This window comes from Oryx dammah, unplaced genomic scaffold (assembly GCF_014754425.2).
Source record: "Oryx dammah isolate SB20612 unplaced genomic scaffold, SCBI_Odam_1.1 HiC_scaffold_18, whole genome shotgun sequence".
In the NCBI taxonomy this organism is placed as follows: Eukaryota; Metazoa; Chordata; class Mammalia; order Artiodactyla; family Bovidae; genus Oryx; species Oryx dammah.
The window spans coordinates 57,564,004-57,580,473 of NW_024070202.1; the positions used below are offsets into that span (position 1 = coordinate 57,564,004).

At 36.1% G+C, this 16,470-nt stretch overlaps 2 protein-coding genes across 4 annotated transcripts in view; one reads left to right on the forward strand and one right to left on the reverse strand.

Moving 5' to 3' along the window:
- Positions 1–16,470, forward strand: part of IMMP2L (inner mitochondrial membrane peptidase subunit 2) — a 957,053-nt gene that overhangs the window by 454,301 nt on the left and 486,282 nt on the right. The window lies entirely within an intron of this gene.
- The window catches only part of LRRN3 (leucine rich repeat neuronal 3), a 40,340-nt gene continuing 23,960 nt past the window's right edge, over positions 91–16,470 (reverse strand). The window contains exon 2 of the mRNA XM_040260169.1: positions 91–3,094. Within this exon, the coding sequence (XP_040116103.1) occupies positions 612–2,735 (2,124 nt within the window). The 5' untranslated portion in view covers positions 2,736–3,094 and the 3' untranslated portion in view covers positions 91–611. The remainder of the gene's footprint in view (positions 3,095–16,470) is intronic.

Here is a 16,470-nt window from a genome sequence, read left to right on the forward strand (position 1 = left end):
CCCAGTAAAAGTGTCTTACTCTTAGACTTCCAAATTTCAATATAGAAAAACACTTTTGAAAACACTGTCATTTAAATATCTGGTCAGATGATATTTCCCAGAAATTATTCTTTATTTAGAAACAAAAACAAGACAAAAGCAACTGATTTTAATCCAAAATGTATTTTTCCTTATAAAAGAGGTCCACATACTCACTGTGTCTACTCTACAGAATTTGTCCATTTTATTACACCACGTGTCAATTCAAGTTTATCGGGTCACTGCAAAAACTCGTGGCTAATATGTGTAATACAACACAGGAGGAGGTATTGCTCAGTTCAACTATTCTTATATACTTAAAAAAAATACAGAAATGTTTTTGTCCACTTTAACTGTAGTCCAGACAGAAAAGTTACATGAAAGTTCTAGAAAATGGATTTATTTGGTTGCCACAGTACCCTTTGAAGCCAGTTAATTAAAATGCCAAACTTGTACATATGTCCATTGGTCAGGAGCAGCACTGGTGAAGCTTAAACTTCTTTCTGCAAAGTAATATTTCTCTGCCTTTTTTTTTTTTTTAAGTACAGCCACCGTCTTGAGTTTTTCCTTGAAGTAGATTTAGTTGGTTGTTTTTAGGACATGTTAGTTGGCACACCTATAACAGTTGCTTTTACTTCCAGTGCTGTACCTTTTTCCTTGCCTGTTTCCCAGAGGTTGATCAGAGGAGGGTAAAGCTCACTGAATGCAAAGGTTGGTTTCTGTAAGTAATTCCTTACATAGTTATGTCCATCACAGTTGACTTCTTGAGAGAGGAGGCTGAAAAGACATATCACACCAATAATCCCCAGAGAGCCTCCAAGGCAAGCCATAAATGTTGTGGTGTTATTCTTTTCATACTTTTTTTGATCAGGGTCCAAACCTTTTGTGGTGACATTTACACATTGTTTTCTGCTTTTTTGATAGATGGTGGGGATATCAATACAAATCTTATACTCAGTTGCTGGGTTCAGATGAGTAAGATTATACACCTTGACATCAGATGGTATTCGTGCACTTTGGGCAGCATGGGAATTCTCAGCCTTGACAAAGGCTGTCCACTTAATACTGGATTTGAGAATTTTAGAACTTGCTTTCCAAGACACCAGAACTGAATGGGCCTGAACATCTTTTATTTTAATATTCAAGGATCCATTGTTATCCTGGGGAAGAGAGCCATCCACTTTGATCATAACAGACTTTAAGTCAGCACCCACCAGGTTAGTTGCTATGCAGGTATACAAACCCCCTTCTGCTGGGGTGATGCTGCTTATGTCAAGTGTGCCTTCAGAATGGACATAGAACTTATCTGTCAGAGTATTAGGCAAGAGTTTTTTACCAGAAGGTGTTATCCAGTAGATTTCAGGCTGTGGCTCTGCAGTAGCTCTACAGTGTAAGGAAACATAACTCCCAGCTTCTAAATCCAGGTTGGAAGGAAAACTCTCAGGAGCTATAAGAGGGAGACAGATTTCCATCATTTCCCTAAAATGCACCTGCCGCACATTCTGGCCTTGGAATTCGGGCGGGTCCACACAAAACAGTGACTCTGGCTCCATAAATCGAATGTTGGTTTTGTTCATATTAATCCAACGGATGACACAGTCACACCTGATAGGATTGCTGTGTATGCTGATTTCCTTGAGGTTTGGCAGAGATTCAACTGTACCCTGGTACAGGGCACTAAGGGCATTGCTGTTAAGCATAAGTGATTCCAGCTTGGGCAGCCGGAAAAATGCATTTGGGTGAATGTAAGACAACCTGGGGTTGTTAGTAGCTTCTATTTTTCTTAAATCTGGTAAGTTATCCACAGCAAGACTGTCGATGGAAATCAGCTCAGGCATATTGTTTATTCCCAACTCTTTTAAGTGTAGCATATTGCTAAAATCTCCCCTCCGTATTCTGTTAATGGGATTTTTATTTAGATCCAAAAATTTGAGGTTTACTGCTTTTTGAAGAGCAACATTGGGCACTTTAATGAGCCTGTTGTCATAAAAAGAGATGCTTTCTAAGTTTTCAAGTCCAACCAAGGCGTTATCTGGTATTTCTGTGAGGTTTATACCAGCTATAACCAGGCTGCGAAGATTGATAAGAGGCTTAAAGTTCATATCTTTGATTCTGATGATTGGATTTTCCCCAATCATCAGAATCTCCAGATTGGGAAGAGCCTCAAACCACTTACTGTTGATCATCTGCAATCTGTTTGAATTGAGATGAAGTCGAAGAAGATTATGTAGGCCAATAAAGGCTCCTGGTGAAATTGTAGAAAGCAAGTTGTGATTAATATAGAGTTCTTGTAAGTTGCTTAGTCCAGACAGACATTTTTCAGGCAGCTCAGTAAGTTTGTTTTCTTCTAGGTATACAGAAAGAAGCTGAGGCATCTTTTTTACATTAATGTTGGTGACTGAAGATAAATTGTTTTGAGATAAGTCCAGGCCAGTAAGGTTTACTGGAAAGTCTATGGAGTATTCAATTTTTGCAATATTGTTAGTCTGTAGTAGCAGAATCTGTGTGTCAGCAGGCAGTCTGGCTGGGAAATTTGAAAGACCTAAATCATTACAATCCACTGTAGATGCCTCCATATAAATGGATCGAGGTGTAAACCAGGGCCGGATTTCACATGTACATAACTGTGGGCAATCTGCTTTTTTACCTACAGCTTGTACTAGGGTAGTGATAGCTAGGCCAAGTAGCACATGAATTTGGGGTGGCAGGTCCTTCATCTTAGCTTCCTTCTTCAGCAATTTAATGGGCCCTTAAGGATTCCACGGTCACTGCTAGTAAGATCAGTAAGAGCTGACTGATAAAAAAAATAGTTGCTTTTGTCAAATGATGAATGCCAGAGAATGGCAAAGACTTTCTTCATGGAAATAAGTGCCAGGGCCACAGTTGCATTGTCCAGAAATGCCATGCATACTGGAGAGAAGGCTTCTGTCTCCTTTATGATAGGATATGGATATAACTTTTGAAGATGGAGTATGTATAGATGGTCACAGGAAATTAGGCAATTCATTTATTTAGGAGTATAATATTCACATCCCATGCTTGTTCAGGACTTGCAGGAATAGCAGCATGATGCTAACTATAATAAAATATAAAAGAAAAAAGAAAGATAATTAGTCCAAAGGAGAAAAAACAGTACCCATTAACTAATTATGATTCTTATATATAATAGTCTTATTTTACAGTTAATTCAATATGTTTTGATGACCTTATTCCCTGTTATGACTGCCCTTAATAGTAATTGGCCCAGACATTGGACAGGCTGAGAAACTGTATCTTTAGAAGACTTAAATTACATTAAACATAAAGAATTTTTCTCTGTTTTTCAAATCTTTGCTTGTTTTATTGCTTGTTATTACGAGCTATTATTTGTTGTTCTATTTGACAATTACGCTGGGGAGGGGAGAAAACCTTTCAGTGATGGCTTTTTTATTTTATCTTAGAGAAGCAAAATTAAAAGGTTATAAATAATAAATAAATAATGCTGTTCAGTTAAAAATCAAATGAGTTAGTCTGTGATTCCTCAAGTTTCCAGGAGATGACATTTAGAAACAAAATTATAAAATGATGTAGAAATTGTGGTATTTAGCTGAATTTTCCATTTTCATTCATACTTCTTTTCAAAGTCTCCTTTGTATAAAGTGATTTGAATTTTGTAGTCTTTGGAAAAGATTGTCTAACTTGCTGTAGATCCACTTGTATATTGTCATGCTGAGCTGAAATTCAGATTAATGTTAGACTGTTTGATTATCCCCCCAAAATAACTTACATTCCATTAGTTATAACAATGAAAAAGTAACTTTATCACATCAGTAAAACAGACACCTAGCTATACCTTCTTTTAAATGGTTACTGATGTCTTTGTTGTAATAATAAGCAACTGCAAAGCCAACTTGCAATTTTGATATGTTCTATATTATAAAATACCCCACAACGTTCAGCTGTTCACTCCACCTGTTATACTGCTGGTGAGTTCTCCCTGCAAATGTACAGGACAGCTGGAGCACGGCTGCCCTGTTCATTCTGAGACTTGTGCCTACCAGGAATAACTGTGAATACTGTTCTTTCCTCTCTGCCCAGTATTGACATTCATAATGGCATTGCTGACTGACTCTAACATGGGTGTTTCAATGACAGAGATAAATATATTTAGAGATACGGCTTCCACAGAGAGACAAAACTTTTTTATTTAATTAAAAAAAATTCCTTAGTCTTAAAACTTGTGAAAAATTTACAGTTCTAAGTCACATCTTATCCTCCTCTTATCCACTAAGACATCTGATAAAACTGGATCATGAGCTTAGATAACTACTAAGTTATCCTGAATTAAGTGTCTTTTTTAAAAATTACTTCACCTATTTAATGATCAGAATTCCTTTTTTTATAAAATACTCTTCAGATATTATTACTCTTAATCTGTTTTAAGTAGGCTCTAAGCCCCTTGAAAAAATTTAATGCAACTGCTTCTTCCCTGAAGATGCCTTATAAATCCTTAGACATCCATCATCTGGGGTCCCTCTTCTTTTTCTCCATGTTTCTTGTCATCTTCTGCCATTCTCCTGCATGCAGCCTTTTCTCTGCCTATAGAACTGTAAATGCCACAACTTCTCTCTGTCTGGATTGCCTGTTTCTTTGTTTTAAGTTAATTCTTGCTCTTTTGTCAATCTTCAGTTCAAGCATCACCTCTCTAGGAAGCCTTCCATATAACTCCTCCTCCCAAGTTGTACTTAGCTTCCTGCTGGTACAGGGCCAGCACACATCTCTGTTAGAATTTTTAGTTGATTTTCTCCCTCATCAGCTACTCACTTCCTTTCATGCCTGAGATATGCCTGATTTTGCAACCCCAGCTGCTGGGCATGATGATTAGAACACAGTAGATGCTCAAAAAAGGTTTTCAGTGAACTGATAAATGAATTACATTAATAAATATATATATTCATCTTTCTATATGACTATAGAACCAACTTAAGCAGCTTGGTTTAATTTCCTAATTTCAAATCTAGCTGGTTTAATGCACATAAATCTACTATACAGAATATGTGTTACCTTTATTGCTAAAATTCAAGGTTTAAATTTTAATGTAATACAAAGGAACTAGATTTTAAAGAAAAGTCATCTAATATTATATCTTAGTTTATTCCTTAATTTATTCGGTCAAAATTTAATGAACACCTATTATGTGCCACTTTGAGTTAATAGTTGGAGGATAAAAGGATGACTTAGATATGATTTCTTCCCTTCATAAGTTTTCAGTCTTTCAAGGGTGACACAAGTAAATAGGGAGAGGTACCAGGATAGAACTTGAAATAGAAAGCTATTGCATCTCTCTTTTCAAAATGAAGAAAAGGCCTAGGTACAAAGAATAAAAGATATTTCAGTGTGTTGCCACAAATGTTAATAACTCAGTTGTGAACTGAACAATCATAATTTCGGCCAATTAATCAGCTAGATCCAGTTTCTCTAGCAAAGAGAAACCTATATTCTCCTTTATGTTAACTAGAGGATTAGAAATGTTCAAGGTAAAACATTCTTTTAGGGGGGATCTTAACCTAATGCCATTTTTTGTTTTAAAATTTTTGTGTTTTCTTAAATTTATATTTACCTTTAATTAGAAACCCTTTTCTAACCTCATTTCATCATTTTGGCATAGTCATATGCCAAAAACAACCAAATCTGAACTACATTTATTCTGTAAGCTTTTGAAAATAAGGAGAGTTCTAAAAGTAGTGAACATATTTGAGTTTTATTTTTCCAGGTCTGTAGGAAGAAATTGTCAATATGGGAAGTACAACAGAGGATATGTAAATTGTGCCTTTATTGTAATATTGATTTTTTTCTCATGTCTTTGGAAATGATGATGATACTTTCACTAATGGATTATTTGGCATGGATTGTTTGCAGGATAGTAAGGCAGTAATAACATCTTACATATTAGTGCTTTGCAGTTTTCAAAGACCTTTGATATCCATTGTTTATTTTATGTTAATAATGACCTTGAAACAGATTGCAGAGGGATTTTAACCACTATTTTTGTTTTTTTGACCAGGGTATTGACAATCTATCTGCCTGGAATCACACGGCTAATATTGATGAGGAGGAATTTGAACCCAGGCTTTATCTGTAGGCCTCCAGCTCTTTCTAGTAAAGCATGTTGCCTATACATGTAAACATGTGATGAAATCATATTGACAAAGGTAGTGCAGTGATTTATTTCTTAGCATGGGCTGGCATTACCTTTGTCTTCAGCTTTTCAAATTTAGAATATTAATATTACCAATCTACTAATAGTGAGCAGGATGTGATCCACACTAACCAGACTCACAAGAGACAAGACCCAAATCCCAACACATTACAGTGAGAAATATGACTATCAAGAGTACAAATGTTAATACCTGAATCTGCCAGTCAATGCTTTTGCTTCATTTTAAAAATATATTTGGTAGTACAAATTATGAACCTGCACTTTGTTTGTGAATATAAAGTCGGGGCAGGGAATTTAGGTTAGACTTCTTCTTATTGTCATCAGAAATGATAGTCTGACATGCTTGCTTTAGTAAAGAGCATATATCATCACAGGAAACTGAACCTCTTAAGCCTCATGGCCTTTAGCATGGCTTCAGCCCTCAAAAGCGTATTGTGGGAAACTTTTTCCAGATTTATTCTTGGTCACTTCTCATCTGTGTCATGATAATTATTTGTTTACACTTCTTTTTCCCCTTACTTGTCATAAAATTATTAGACAATAGATTATTGCTAGACATTTGATTATTAGACTATTTCCTTATTAGATATAAGATTATTAGGTTGTTACTTTCTAAATTATGAGATCATTATTATTATTGTTAGAAACTATGTTCAGCTTCCTTTTGATTTGATTATATTAGTGTATTTGATTGATTGATTAGTATCTAGGCCATTAAATGTTTGCTACATGATAATTCACAATTATCTTTCTATAACTTGTGTTAGATGATAGCATATGGACTAGTGATTAAAGTTACTTTTGTCCTTAAGTAACTTACAGCACCAAAAACAGTGGTTAAAATCCCTCTGTAATCTATTTCAAGGTCATCACCTGAAATGCAGGAGACCCCAGTTCGATTCCTGGATCGGGAAGATCCTCTGGAGAAGGAATAGGCTACACACACCGCGTACTTAGGCTTCCCTTACGGCTCAGCTGGTAGAGAATCTTCCAGTGATGCGGGAGATCTGGGTTCGGTCCCTGGGTTGGGAAGATCCCCTGGAGAAGGAAAAGGCTACCCACTCCAGTATTCTGGCCTGGAGAATTCCAGGGACTCTATAGTCCATGGGGTTGCAAAGAGTTGAACATGACAGAGTGACTTTCACTTTCAACTTACAATTAGCAACATAGAAAAAAAATAAAGAGGAAAAGATATGCCCCCAGATTTTTATAGAATTTTTTTTCTTATTGTTTGACAGAAAGTAGAAATATCACAGTTATACTGCAAAGTTTCCAATGGGAAAACAGAAAATGGTTCACTTTACTAGCACCAATTTAAAAACATAGCTGGTCTTTAGGTACACCTTAGCTTTATCAGTGAGAAAATGGTGTTTGTTGGTGGTGATTTTGAGACTTGGGCTAGATAGCAATTATATTGGTGACATTGATTTTAGAAGGAGAGTTTGTCATTTGTTCTTTATATGCATTGGTGTAAAAAATTTGTTGTTTTAATTAACAAACTAGTTATATCATTAAAAAATAAATGGAGCAGCATCACATCTTCACTTTTTGAGAATTTTAATGTATGTGCCCTAAATCCTCTTACTTTTATCCTTCTTCTCCCTCATCTTTCCCTCCTCTGTTTTTCCTTTTTGAATATATTGGAGTAAAAAGAAAAACTCTCTGAAAAATTTTTCAAACTTAGAAAACTTGTATTATACAATTATTGATATACTTACTTAATTTCCTATACTCCATCAATTTGCTTGGATTTTTTTTTTTCTCCTAAGGAATAGGAAAAGTATACTTGAAAATATCAGTATTTCAAGTTAGGTTTAAAGATTTAAGACTGTTGCTTAGGAAGATGATCTGGAACATTATATTGAGACTGGGATATAATAATCCTTCAAATAAATACTTTATGATGGATGAATGTATGAATGGATGGATGTTTATAAAGTACATATAGATAAAACATTGTCCTTCTCTTCTTCAAAATAAAGTAAGCCATATGCAATAAAACTTAATAATTGTAGATACATCTTCATTAAATGATTTCCTGTTGTTAGTGCACACATCATATATATGGTCATACCTAGGAGCTAAGAACCAGTTGATACTTAACTGTTGCTCATTTCAGTTGCTTTTTCGTTTAAAGCTTCTTTTGTAAGGTCTTGTCTATATTTCCTTTTAGTTTTAAAGGCAACAGAATCTTCCATATATTAAAGCAAAGGTAAGCTGTAATTGAATATTATACAATTTCAGAAGACATTGTTAGTGAAATGTCACCAGGAATGAAAACTGACATCTCAATGAAATGTATTATATCAAGGCTCTTTTAAATGACTTGAATGAGTGACTCATACAAGTCTAAAGGCAAACCCTATTAGAGTTTACCATCTATCTACTTTTTCATTTATTCTTCCATTCAGTCTTTCAGTAAGTATTTGCTGAGAGCCTACTGCATCAGTCAATGTGCTTTCATTTCTAGTCATTACATTTCATAAGATTTTTAAGAATTAAAAGATTAAAAATGACTTTTCTTTGACAAAGTGTAATTGGCAGTGTACGTAAGGCCTTTTTTGGGGTTGGCAAATTCAGAAGACTTTTAATTTTTTAATTTAAAAGGCATTTTAAGATGTAATTTTTCTCATAGTATCTTTATTTTTTTTTCTGTTGGCTTCCCCATGTCATTTTTGCCTGATATTTGGGAGAATAGCATTGAAATATGTATATTATCATATGTGAAATGGATAGCCAGTCCAGGTTCGATGCATGACACAGGGTGCTCAGGGCTGGTGCACTGGGATGACCCAGAGGAATGGGATGGGGAGGGAAGTGGGAGAGGGGTTCAGGATGGGGAACACATGTACACCCGTGGTAGATTCATGTCAATGTATGGCAAAACCACTACAATATTGTAAAGTAATTAGCCTCCAATTAAAATTAACTTTTTAAAAAAATTTAAAAAGTGTTTTATATGTTTTAAATTAAATAATATGTGCAAATTAGACTCTGACCAGCACAGTAAAAGCTCCCAGTTTTGGCCATTAAAAGAAAGCAATTTTAAGAGTTCTCATATCTTAAGGATATTTTTAATATTTGTGGACACTCATAACTTTTGATTTGTTCAAAATAAAAATAGAAATAGTTTCTAGCTATAATTATATATAGAATTTTTTAGACCAAAGACTATTTTTTCCTTGGTAAAAATATCTTAATTCTTTAGCTTCTTCTGTTTTTCTACGTTTCTGAAACATTGACCAGACACCTCCTTTTCGGCAGACACTGTTGTAGCCACTACAAAGCCAACAATAGATAAGATAAATTGTCTGTTCACCAAGTTCTCAGTTATTGAAGGAGAAAAGAGCAGAGGATGCTGCACTGGAGAGCTGACGTTGCAACAGTAGTATGTGCACTGCTCTGCAGATGCACAAAGGAGGAGGAATTCCTAGGTCTCTCTACCCAGCCCGAGTAACTTGAGTCTTCTGTATTCTTTTATAATGCTTATAAAAACTCAGCTGAAGTAGTGGGGAAACACGTGGGTAAGGAGATTTAATATCCACTATCTTTCAGGTGCATTTTTACAATCCTAAAGCTTAAGAACAAAGTGTGGCTTCTTCCCCGTACCTCATTATGTGTATTATAAAGACTGCAGAGTCTGAAGAAGCAAAACATTTGGATGCTTAAGTTCAAAAATTGTTTAAGATAGGAGGTTGCTATGGCTACATTAAAGCCCAGTTTTTCCTTTTCTTCTATAGCAAATTGCTAGCGAAGTTCATTTGTGTAAAGAACTTAAATTCTATTCTCCCATTTTCTGACTTTACATTCCTTTGTTGTAAGACTCAGTCTTTCTTCAATTCTAATTGAAGGTTCTGTATCCCAAAGGTATTGCTGGACTACACCAAATGCATCTCTATAAAAGGTTATTGTTTTTTTTCCTTGAGAAATATTTTCCAGTTTTTCAGAACATAATTGTTCTCTGCCAACATTCAGGGAGTGGATAATGGTGACTATTTAGAGTAGTTTAATGAATGCCAACTTAAAATATTTAGATGTTAATAAAATAATTGATAAATGGGAAGAAAATTTGCTTTGCATTATGAAATATGGGTCAAATTTACTAGGTGATTGTGTGATTGAGGACGGGGCACCTTACTTCCCTATGCCCCAAGTTATTGATCATTAGAATTTAGAAAATGGTTGTATGATCATCAAGGTTTTTTTTTTTTAATATTCTAAGCTTATTGATACTACTCTGAACATGAAAAATATTTTTAAAAAATATCTAAAAAATAGCTGTGGGTAAAGTTTTAATCTTTGTATTTAATTGATCACTTGTTTATAGTCAGTGCTGTAGTTCTACGTCTTAAACACATTAGGATCACTGAATTTTAGTCATTATGGGTTTTTTTAATGCTATCAGATTGATTACCTACCATTATTTCTATTTCATTTCATATTTATACCTAGTCAGTAAATGAAGAATAGAGTTACTTTAGTCATCATATTGAGGTACACGAACCACTGGGTGAGTAAATTGCCTGAATTAGGTCCCTTGATGGAATAAATGAAGCAAAAATGAGTTGCTAGTAACTATTAATATTGGTATATGAAAATATATGCCTTATGATGATTTTTTTTGCTAATTTGAAGGATATGGATTTTTAATAATATCAGAATTTCAGCCACCTCAGTAAACTTAGCATCATATTAAATTGGTGTGTTTTTGATGTCATAGAAATTTTGAGCTAGAAATAGGCATAGAGATCTATTGATTCTCAACCTCATCATCTCAGTTATGAAACCATTTGTTCAAATAATGTCTAACCTAGACTCACAGTAGGTCAAACATAGGAAAGAAGATCTATTCTGATTAACATGCCAGGTGGATGGTGGAGGAGAGTCAGATTTGTGGAAATATTTAAATGCCACCCAGTCTGGTTTTACATCTGATCCTGAAGAGGCTCCAAAGACCGTGGTTTTCTGAACCATCTATTGCATCCTCTCTTAGAAATGAGGTAGTGAAGGTCCTCAGAGATGAAATGACTCAGGCAAAGTGGTTCATTCTAGAAGGGTGTTGAAAATCTGCAGAGACTTTAGTGGCTCAAGTGGTAAAGAATCCGCCTGCAATGTGGGAGATGAGGGTTCAATCCCTGGGTCAGAAAGATCCCCCGGAGAAGGAAATGACAACCCACTCCAGTTTTCTTGCCTGAGAAATCCCATGGACAGAGGAGCCTGGTGGGCTACAGTCCATGGGGTCCACGAGGCCGCAAAAGTCATGACTTAGCAACTAAGCAGTAACAACTATGTTCTTAGACATGACTGAGTGACTAACACTTTGACTTTGACTTAGCCATTCTTTCTAATGCAAATTCCCCCGCTGTCATCTCAGTCTAGGGACCTACCACAGTGAGGTCTCTCTTCCTTGGCCTTGAAGTGAAGTGAAAGTCACTCAGTCACTCAGTGTTCGACTCTTTGCGACCCCTCATGGTCTGTATAGTCCATGGAATTCTCCAGGCCAGAATACTGGAGCGGGTAGCCTTTCCCTTCTCTAGGGGATCTTCCCAACCCAGCGATTGAACCCAGGTCTCCCACATTACAGGTGGATTCTTTACCAGCTGAGCCACAAGGGAAGCCCTTGGCCTTGACTGACTCTTAACTGGCCTTTGTCCTTTCAAGGTGGGAAGAATACCTAAGTGTGTTACAATAGCACCGAGTCTCCAGGGTAATTAGGAGCTGCATAAGGGATGGGGCAAGGAAGAAGGATGTGCTCTGGAGAAGAGTGGCTGTGGTAGGAGCAGTTAGTAACAACACGTCAATGGCAAACATGTCCCATGTAGTACTGGTCTTGTGCCTTATGTAAATTGCCACAGGTATTCCTCATGGCATCTCTTTTTGTAGACTCTGACATCATTCTTCATTTTCACATTAAGGCCAAAGAGGTTACATGACTCTTTGGAAAATAAGTTTATTCCTCCTCAGATTCAAGTCCCTTTATTTTGCCTCTAATCCACTGCTAAATTAATTAAACACAGAGGCCATTAACTGATAGGACTCTAATTTTGCAATGGCCTTAGTAAGCAAACCCAAATCTGAGCCTGTAAATGCTTCAAGGTTACAAAATCAAACTGCTAAGGACAGCAAGGAAAATAGCTAAGCAGACTTTAAGCTACAGCCAATCATCCCTTTCTTTGCTTCTACATTTTCACTCTTAAAGCCTCTCTCTGAGTCCCTGCCAATGGGGCCTCCTAACCACTTCCAGTTTGACTCTACTCTATTCAAATTGATTTTTGCTCAAATAAAATCTCAAATAAATCTTAAATCTCAATATTCCTCAGTTAATCTTATCCTACCACTGAGCCCTCATCCATGGAATTCTCCAGGCAAGAATACTGGAGGGATTAGCCATTCCTTTCTCCAAGGGATGGGTCTTCACAATCCAGAGATCAAACCTGGCTCTTCTATATTGCAGGCAGATTCCTTATCATCTGAGCCACCAGGGAAGACCACTGAACTCTACTTCATCCCAAATGTTTACTAATATAGCACCACTCATCTTAGTAACTATTCAGAAATTTATTTCCTACAACTGGATGAACACACTGATTTTTGTTGTTGTTTATTTCTCCTTCTTTGATAGAAAAGTTTTACTCAGATGAAATATAGAAGGCAGTTGAGTGGTACAGAAGGGGAACTCAAATAAGCAAAACTTATTTTCTAAGCCTAATTTTGCTGTGTGGTTCAGATAAATCATAATACTCTCTGAGTCTTAGTTTCCCACAAAATGTGGATTTTGGACATTTTCATTATTATTTCCAAATTGATAATGTTCTGGAATATCCCTAAAGGTTTCTTATAGAGTCACTGTTATAAAGAAGTTCCCTTTATAGAGCAAAATTATTTTTGTTATTGTATAGGACTTATGCACTAAAATGCATATGATGAATCCCATATATTTAATTGGTACTATCTTTGAGGATGATTTCCTTAGATTCTTATATTTTGAGAATCTCAAATCATCTATTTTCAAACTGGCTAAAATACTCTTTTGAATTATGATAGGAATAGCTGTAGCTAAAAAGTAGGGGAAAAAAGAGATTTGATATCATTTTGTGTCCTTGTCATATCCTGGACCTTCTGTTTAAACAGAGAATATTAGTGCAACTCTTAAAGCAAGTCATGTACTATTTTCATACCTCATGAAACTAGGCTCAGCTGACTCCTTTAGATTTAAATGTAATCCTTGCAATGAATTTCTTTTAGAGAAACCAGGAACAACTTAAATAGCACAAGTCTTTTTTTTCCCTCTAAATCTTAAAATATGCTTTGGGCAGATTTTGAGAGTCTTTGGACTTTTTATCTTGTGTCTTCTGCTGTTTTCAGAATTTAGGGATTGTGCTATGTGGGGAAATCCATAGGGATAAAGTAAAAAAAGGATCAAGATAGTTTTCTTTAAAAAATAATTCCAAACATGGCACCCCCAAACAGCAGATCTGTGGAAGCTTGTTATAGCATAGCCAGAATCAGGAAGGATAATTCATAGTACAGAAATTCCTTATTTGTAATATTCTTTTAGAGAGTGAGGCATGCCTTCTGAGTCTCAGGAAGGTTTCATATTGGTGTAGTGATTTCTGTATATTTATAAATAATAGCTTGTTGTGATACTGTCATTTCTCATCTTGAAAAGGATTCTGATTTGTATTTATTTTTAATTGTAGTTTTTGCTCAACTGAGCACTTCATTAATAGCATTATATGAGAGGTTGATTTTTGTATGTAATTAGCAAAACAAATGATATTTCTAAGCCAGAACTTGTTCTGTTTGTTTATGCTTCTATTTCTTCTATGAGAATAACTCCATGTATTCAGTTCAGTCACTCAGTCGTGTCTGACTCTTCGCGACCCCATGAATAGCAGCATGCCAGGCCTCCCTGTCCATCACCAACTCCCGGAGTTCACTCAAACTCATGTCCATCGAGTCGGTGATGCCATCCAGCCATCTCATCCTCTGTCATCCTCTTCTCCTCCTGCCCCCAATCCCTCCCAGCATCAGAGTCTTTTCCAATGAGTCAACTCTTCGCATGAGGTGCCAAAGTACTGGAGTTTCAGCTTTAGCATCATTCCTTCCAAAGACCACCCAGGACTGATCTTTAGAATGGACTAGTTGGATCTCCTTGCAGTCCAAGGGATTCTCAAGAGTCTTCTCCAACACCACAGTTCAAAAGCATCAATTCTTCGGTGCTCAGCTTCCTTCACAGTCCAACTCTCACATCCATACATGACTACTGGAAGAAAGCATAGCCTTGACTAGACGGACCTTTGCTGGCAAAGTAATGTCTCTGCTTTTGAATATGTTATCTAGGTTGGTCATAACTTTCCTTCCAAGGAGTAAGCGTCTTTTAATTTTATGGCTGCAGTTACCATCTGCAGTGATTTTGGAGCCCCCAAAAGATGTCCTTTTCCAAAAAGATGTCCTTTTCATTATAGGGGACTGAAATGCAAAAGTAGGATTTCAAGAAACCCCTGGAGTAACAGGCAAATTTGGCCTTGGATACGGAATGAAACAGGGCAAAGGCTAATAGAGTTTTTCTAAGAGAACTCACTGGTTATAGCAAACACCCTCTTCCAACAACACAAGAGAAGACTCTACACATGGTCATCACCAGATGGTCAACACCGAAATCAGATTGATTATATTCTTTACAGTCAAAGATGGAAAAGCTCTATACAGTCAGCAAAACAAGACCAGGAGCTGACTGTGGCTCAGATCATGAACTCCTTATTGCCAGATTCAGACTTAAATTGAAGAAAGTAGGGAAAAACCACTAGAGCATTCAGGTATGATCTGAATCAAATCCCTTATGATTATACAGTGGAAGTGAGAAATAGATTTAAGGGCCTAGATCTGATAGATAGAGTGCCTGATGAACTATGGATTGAGGTTCGTGACATTGTACAGGAGACAGGGATCAAGACCATCCCCATGGAAAAGAAATGCAAAAAAGCAAAATGGCTGTCTGGGGAGGCCTTACAAATAGCTGTGAAAAGAAGAGAAGTGAAAAGCAAAGGAGAAAAAGAAATATATAAGCATCTGAACGCAGAGTTCCAAAGAAGAGCAAGGAGAGATAAGAAAGCCTTCCTCAGTGATCAATGCAAAGAAATAGAGGAAAACAACAGAATGGGAAAGACTAGAGATCTCTTCAAGAAAATTAGAGATACCAAGGGAATATTTCATGCAAAGATGGGCTCGATAAAGGACAGAAATGGTATGGACCTAACAGAAGCAGAAGATATTAAGAAGAGGTGGCAAGAATACACAGAACTGTACAAAAAAGATCTTCATGACCCAGATAATCACGATGGTGTGATCACTCACCTAGAGCCAGACATCCTGGAATGTGAAGTCAAGTGGGCCTCAGAAAGCATCACTCCATGTATTAGGGAACTCTATAACATAACAGTACTTCATTCAGTACTGTGTAAGTACCAATGGAATTTGATTGCCTAACTGGATTCTGTAACTTCCTTTTTATCATTCTCTTGTTAATTTAGCATTTGTATAGTCTCAAGTTTAGGTGTCTGTGAGGAAAAGTGCTCATTTATGCATTATCCTTAACATTCACTCATCTTAAGCATCTTATTTTCCAAATACGGAAAACTAAATAATGGAATTTTTGCTTCAGGTTATAATTAAACTATACATCTCTCTTTGGGTGATTAATAGTAGTTTAGCAGCCGGGTATTGTGAAAGGAAGGAGATTTCCCAAATTGGGAGAAGACCTCACAACCTTTAGTGACTTGATTTCTAAAATGAGAAGGTCCTCCATGCTCTACAATTAAATAATTTTTGTAATAATCTTAAATAAGGTCAAAACTGTTTGACTATATTTCCTGAAAAAACATCATATATTACTAACAGGTACTGACAAAACTTACATGAAGATTTCATGATATTTTCAATATATTCAATATGTGGATGAGGTTTATCCACATATTTACTTGTATGTCAAACTATGGCATATAGATAGGGTGGGAATTTTTCTAGAATTAGAGGTAGTCCATAAGGGATTCTTAGGACGTGAACAGTTCATAGGAAATTTGGAGATTTTTTTTTTACTTTTATGTCAGGAACAACTTATATATGTGTAAAAAATAATTGTTCTCTTTGCAAACTGTGTGTGTATAGGCACATGTGTGAGATCCTTTTGTTCAGAAAATTCCCAATGTGACTGACAAAACTTATGTACTAAGGTTTACCATTTTGTTCCAGTT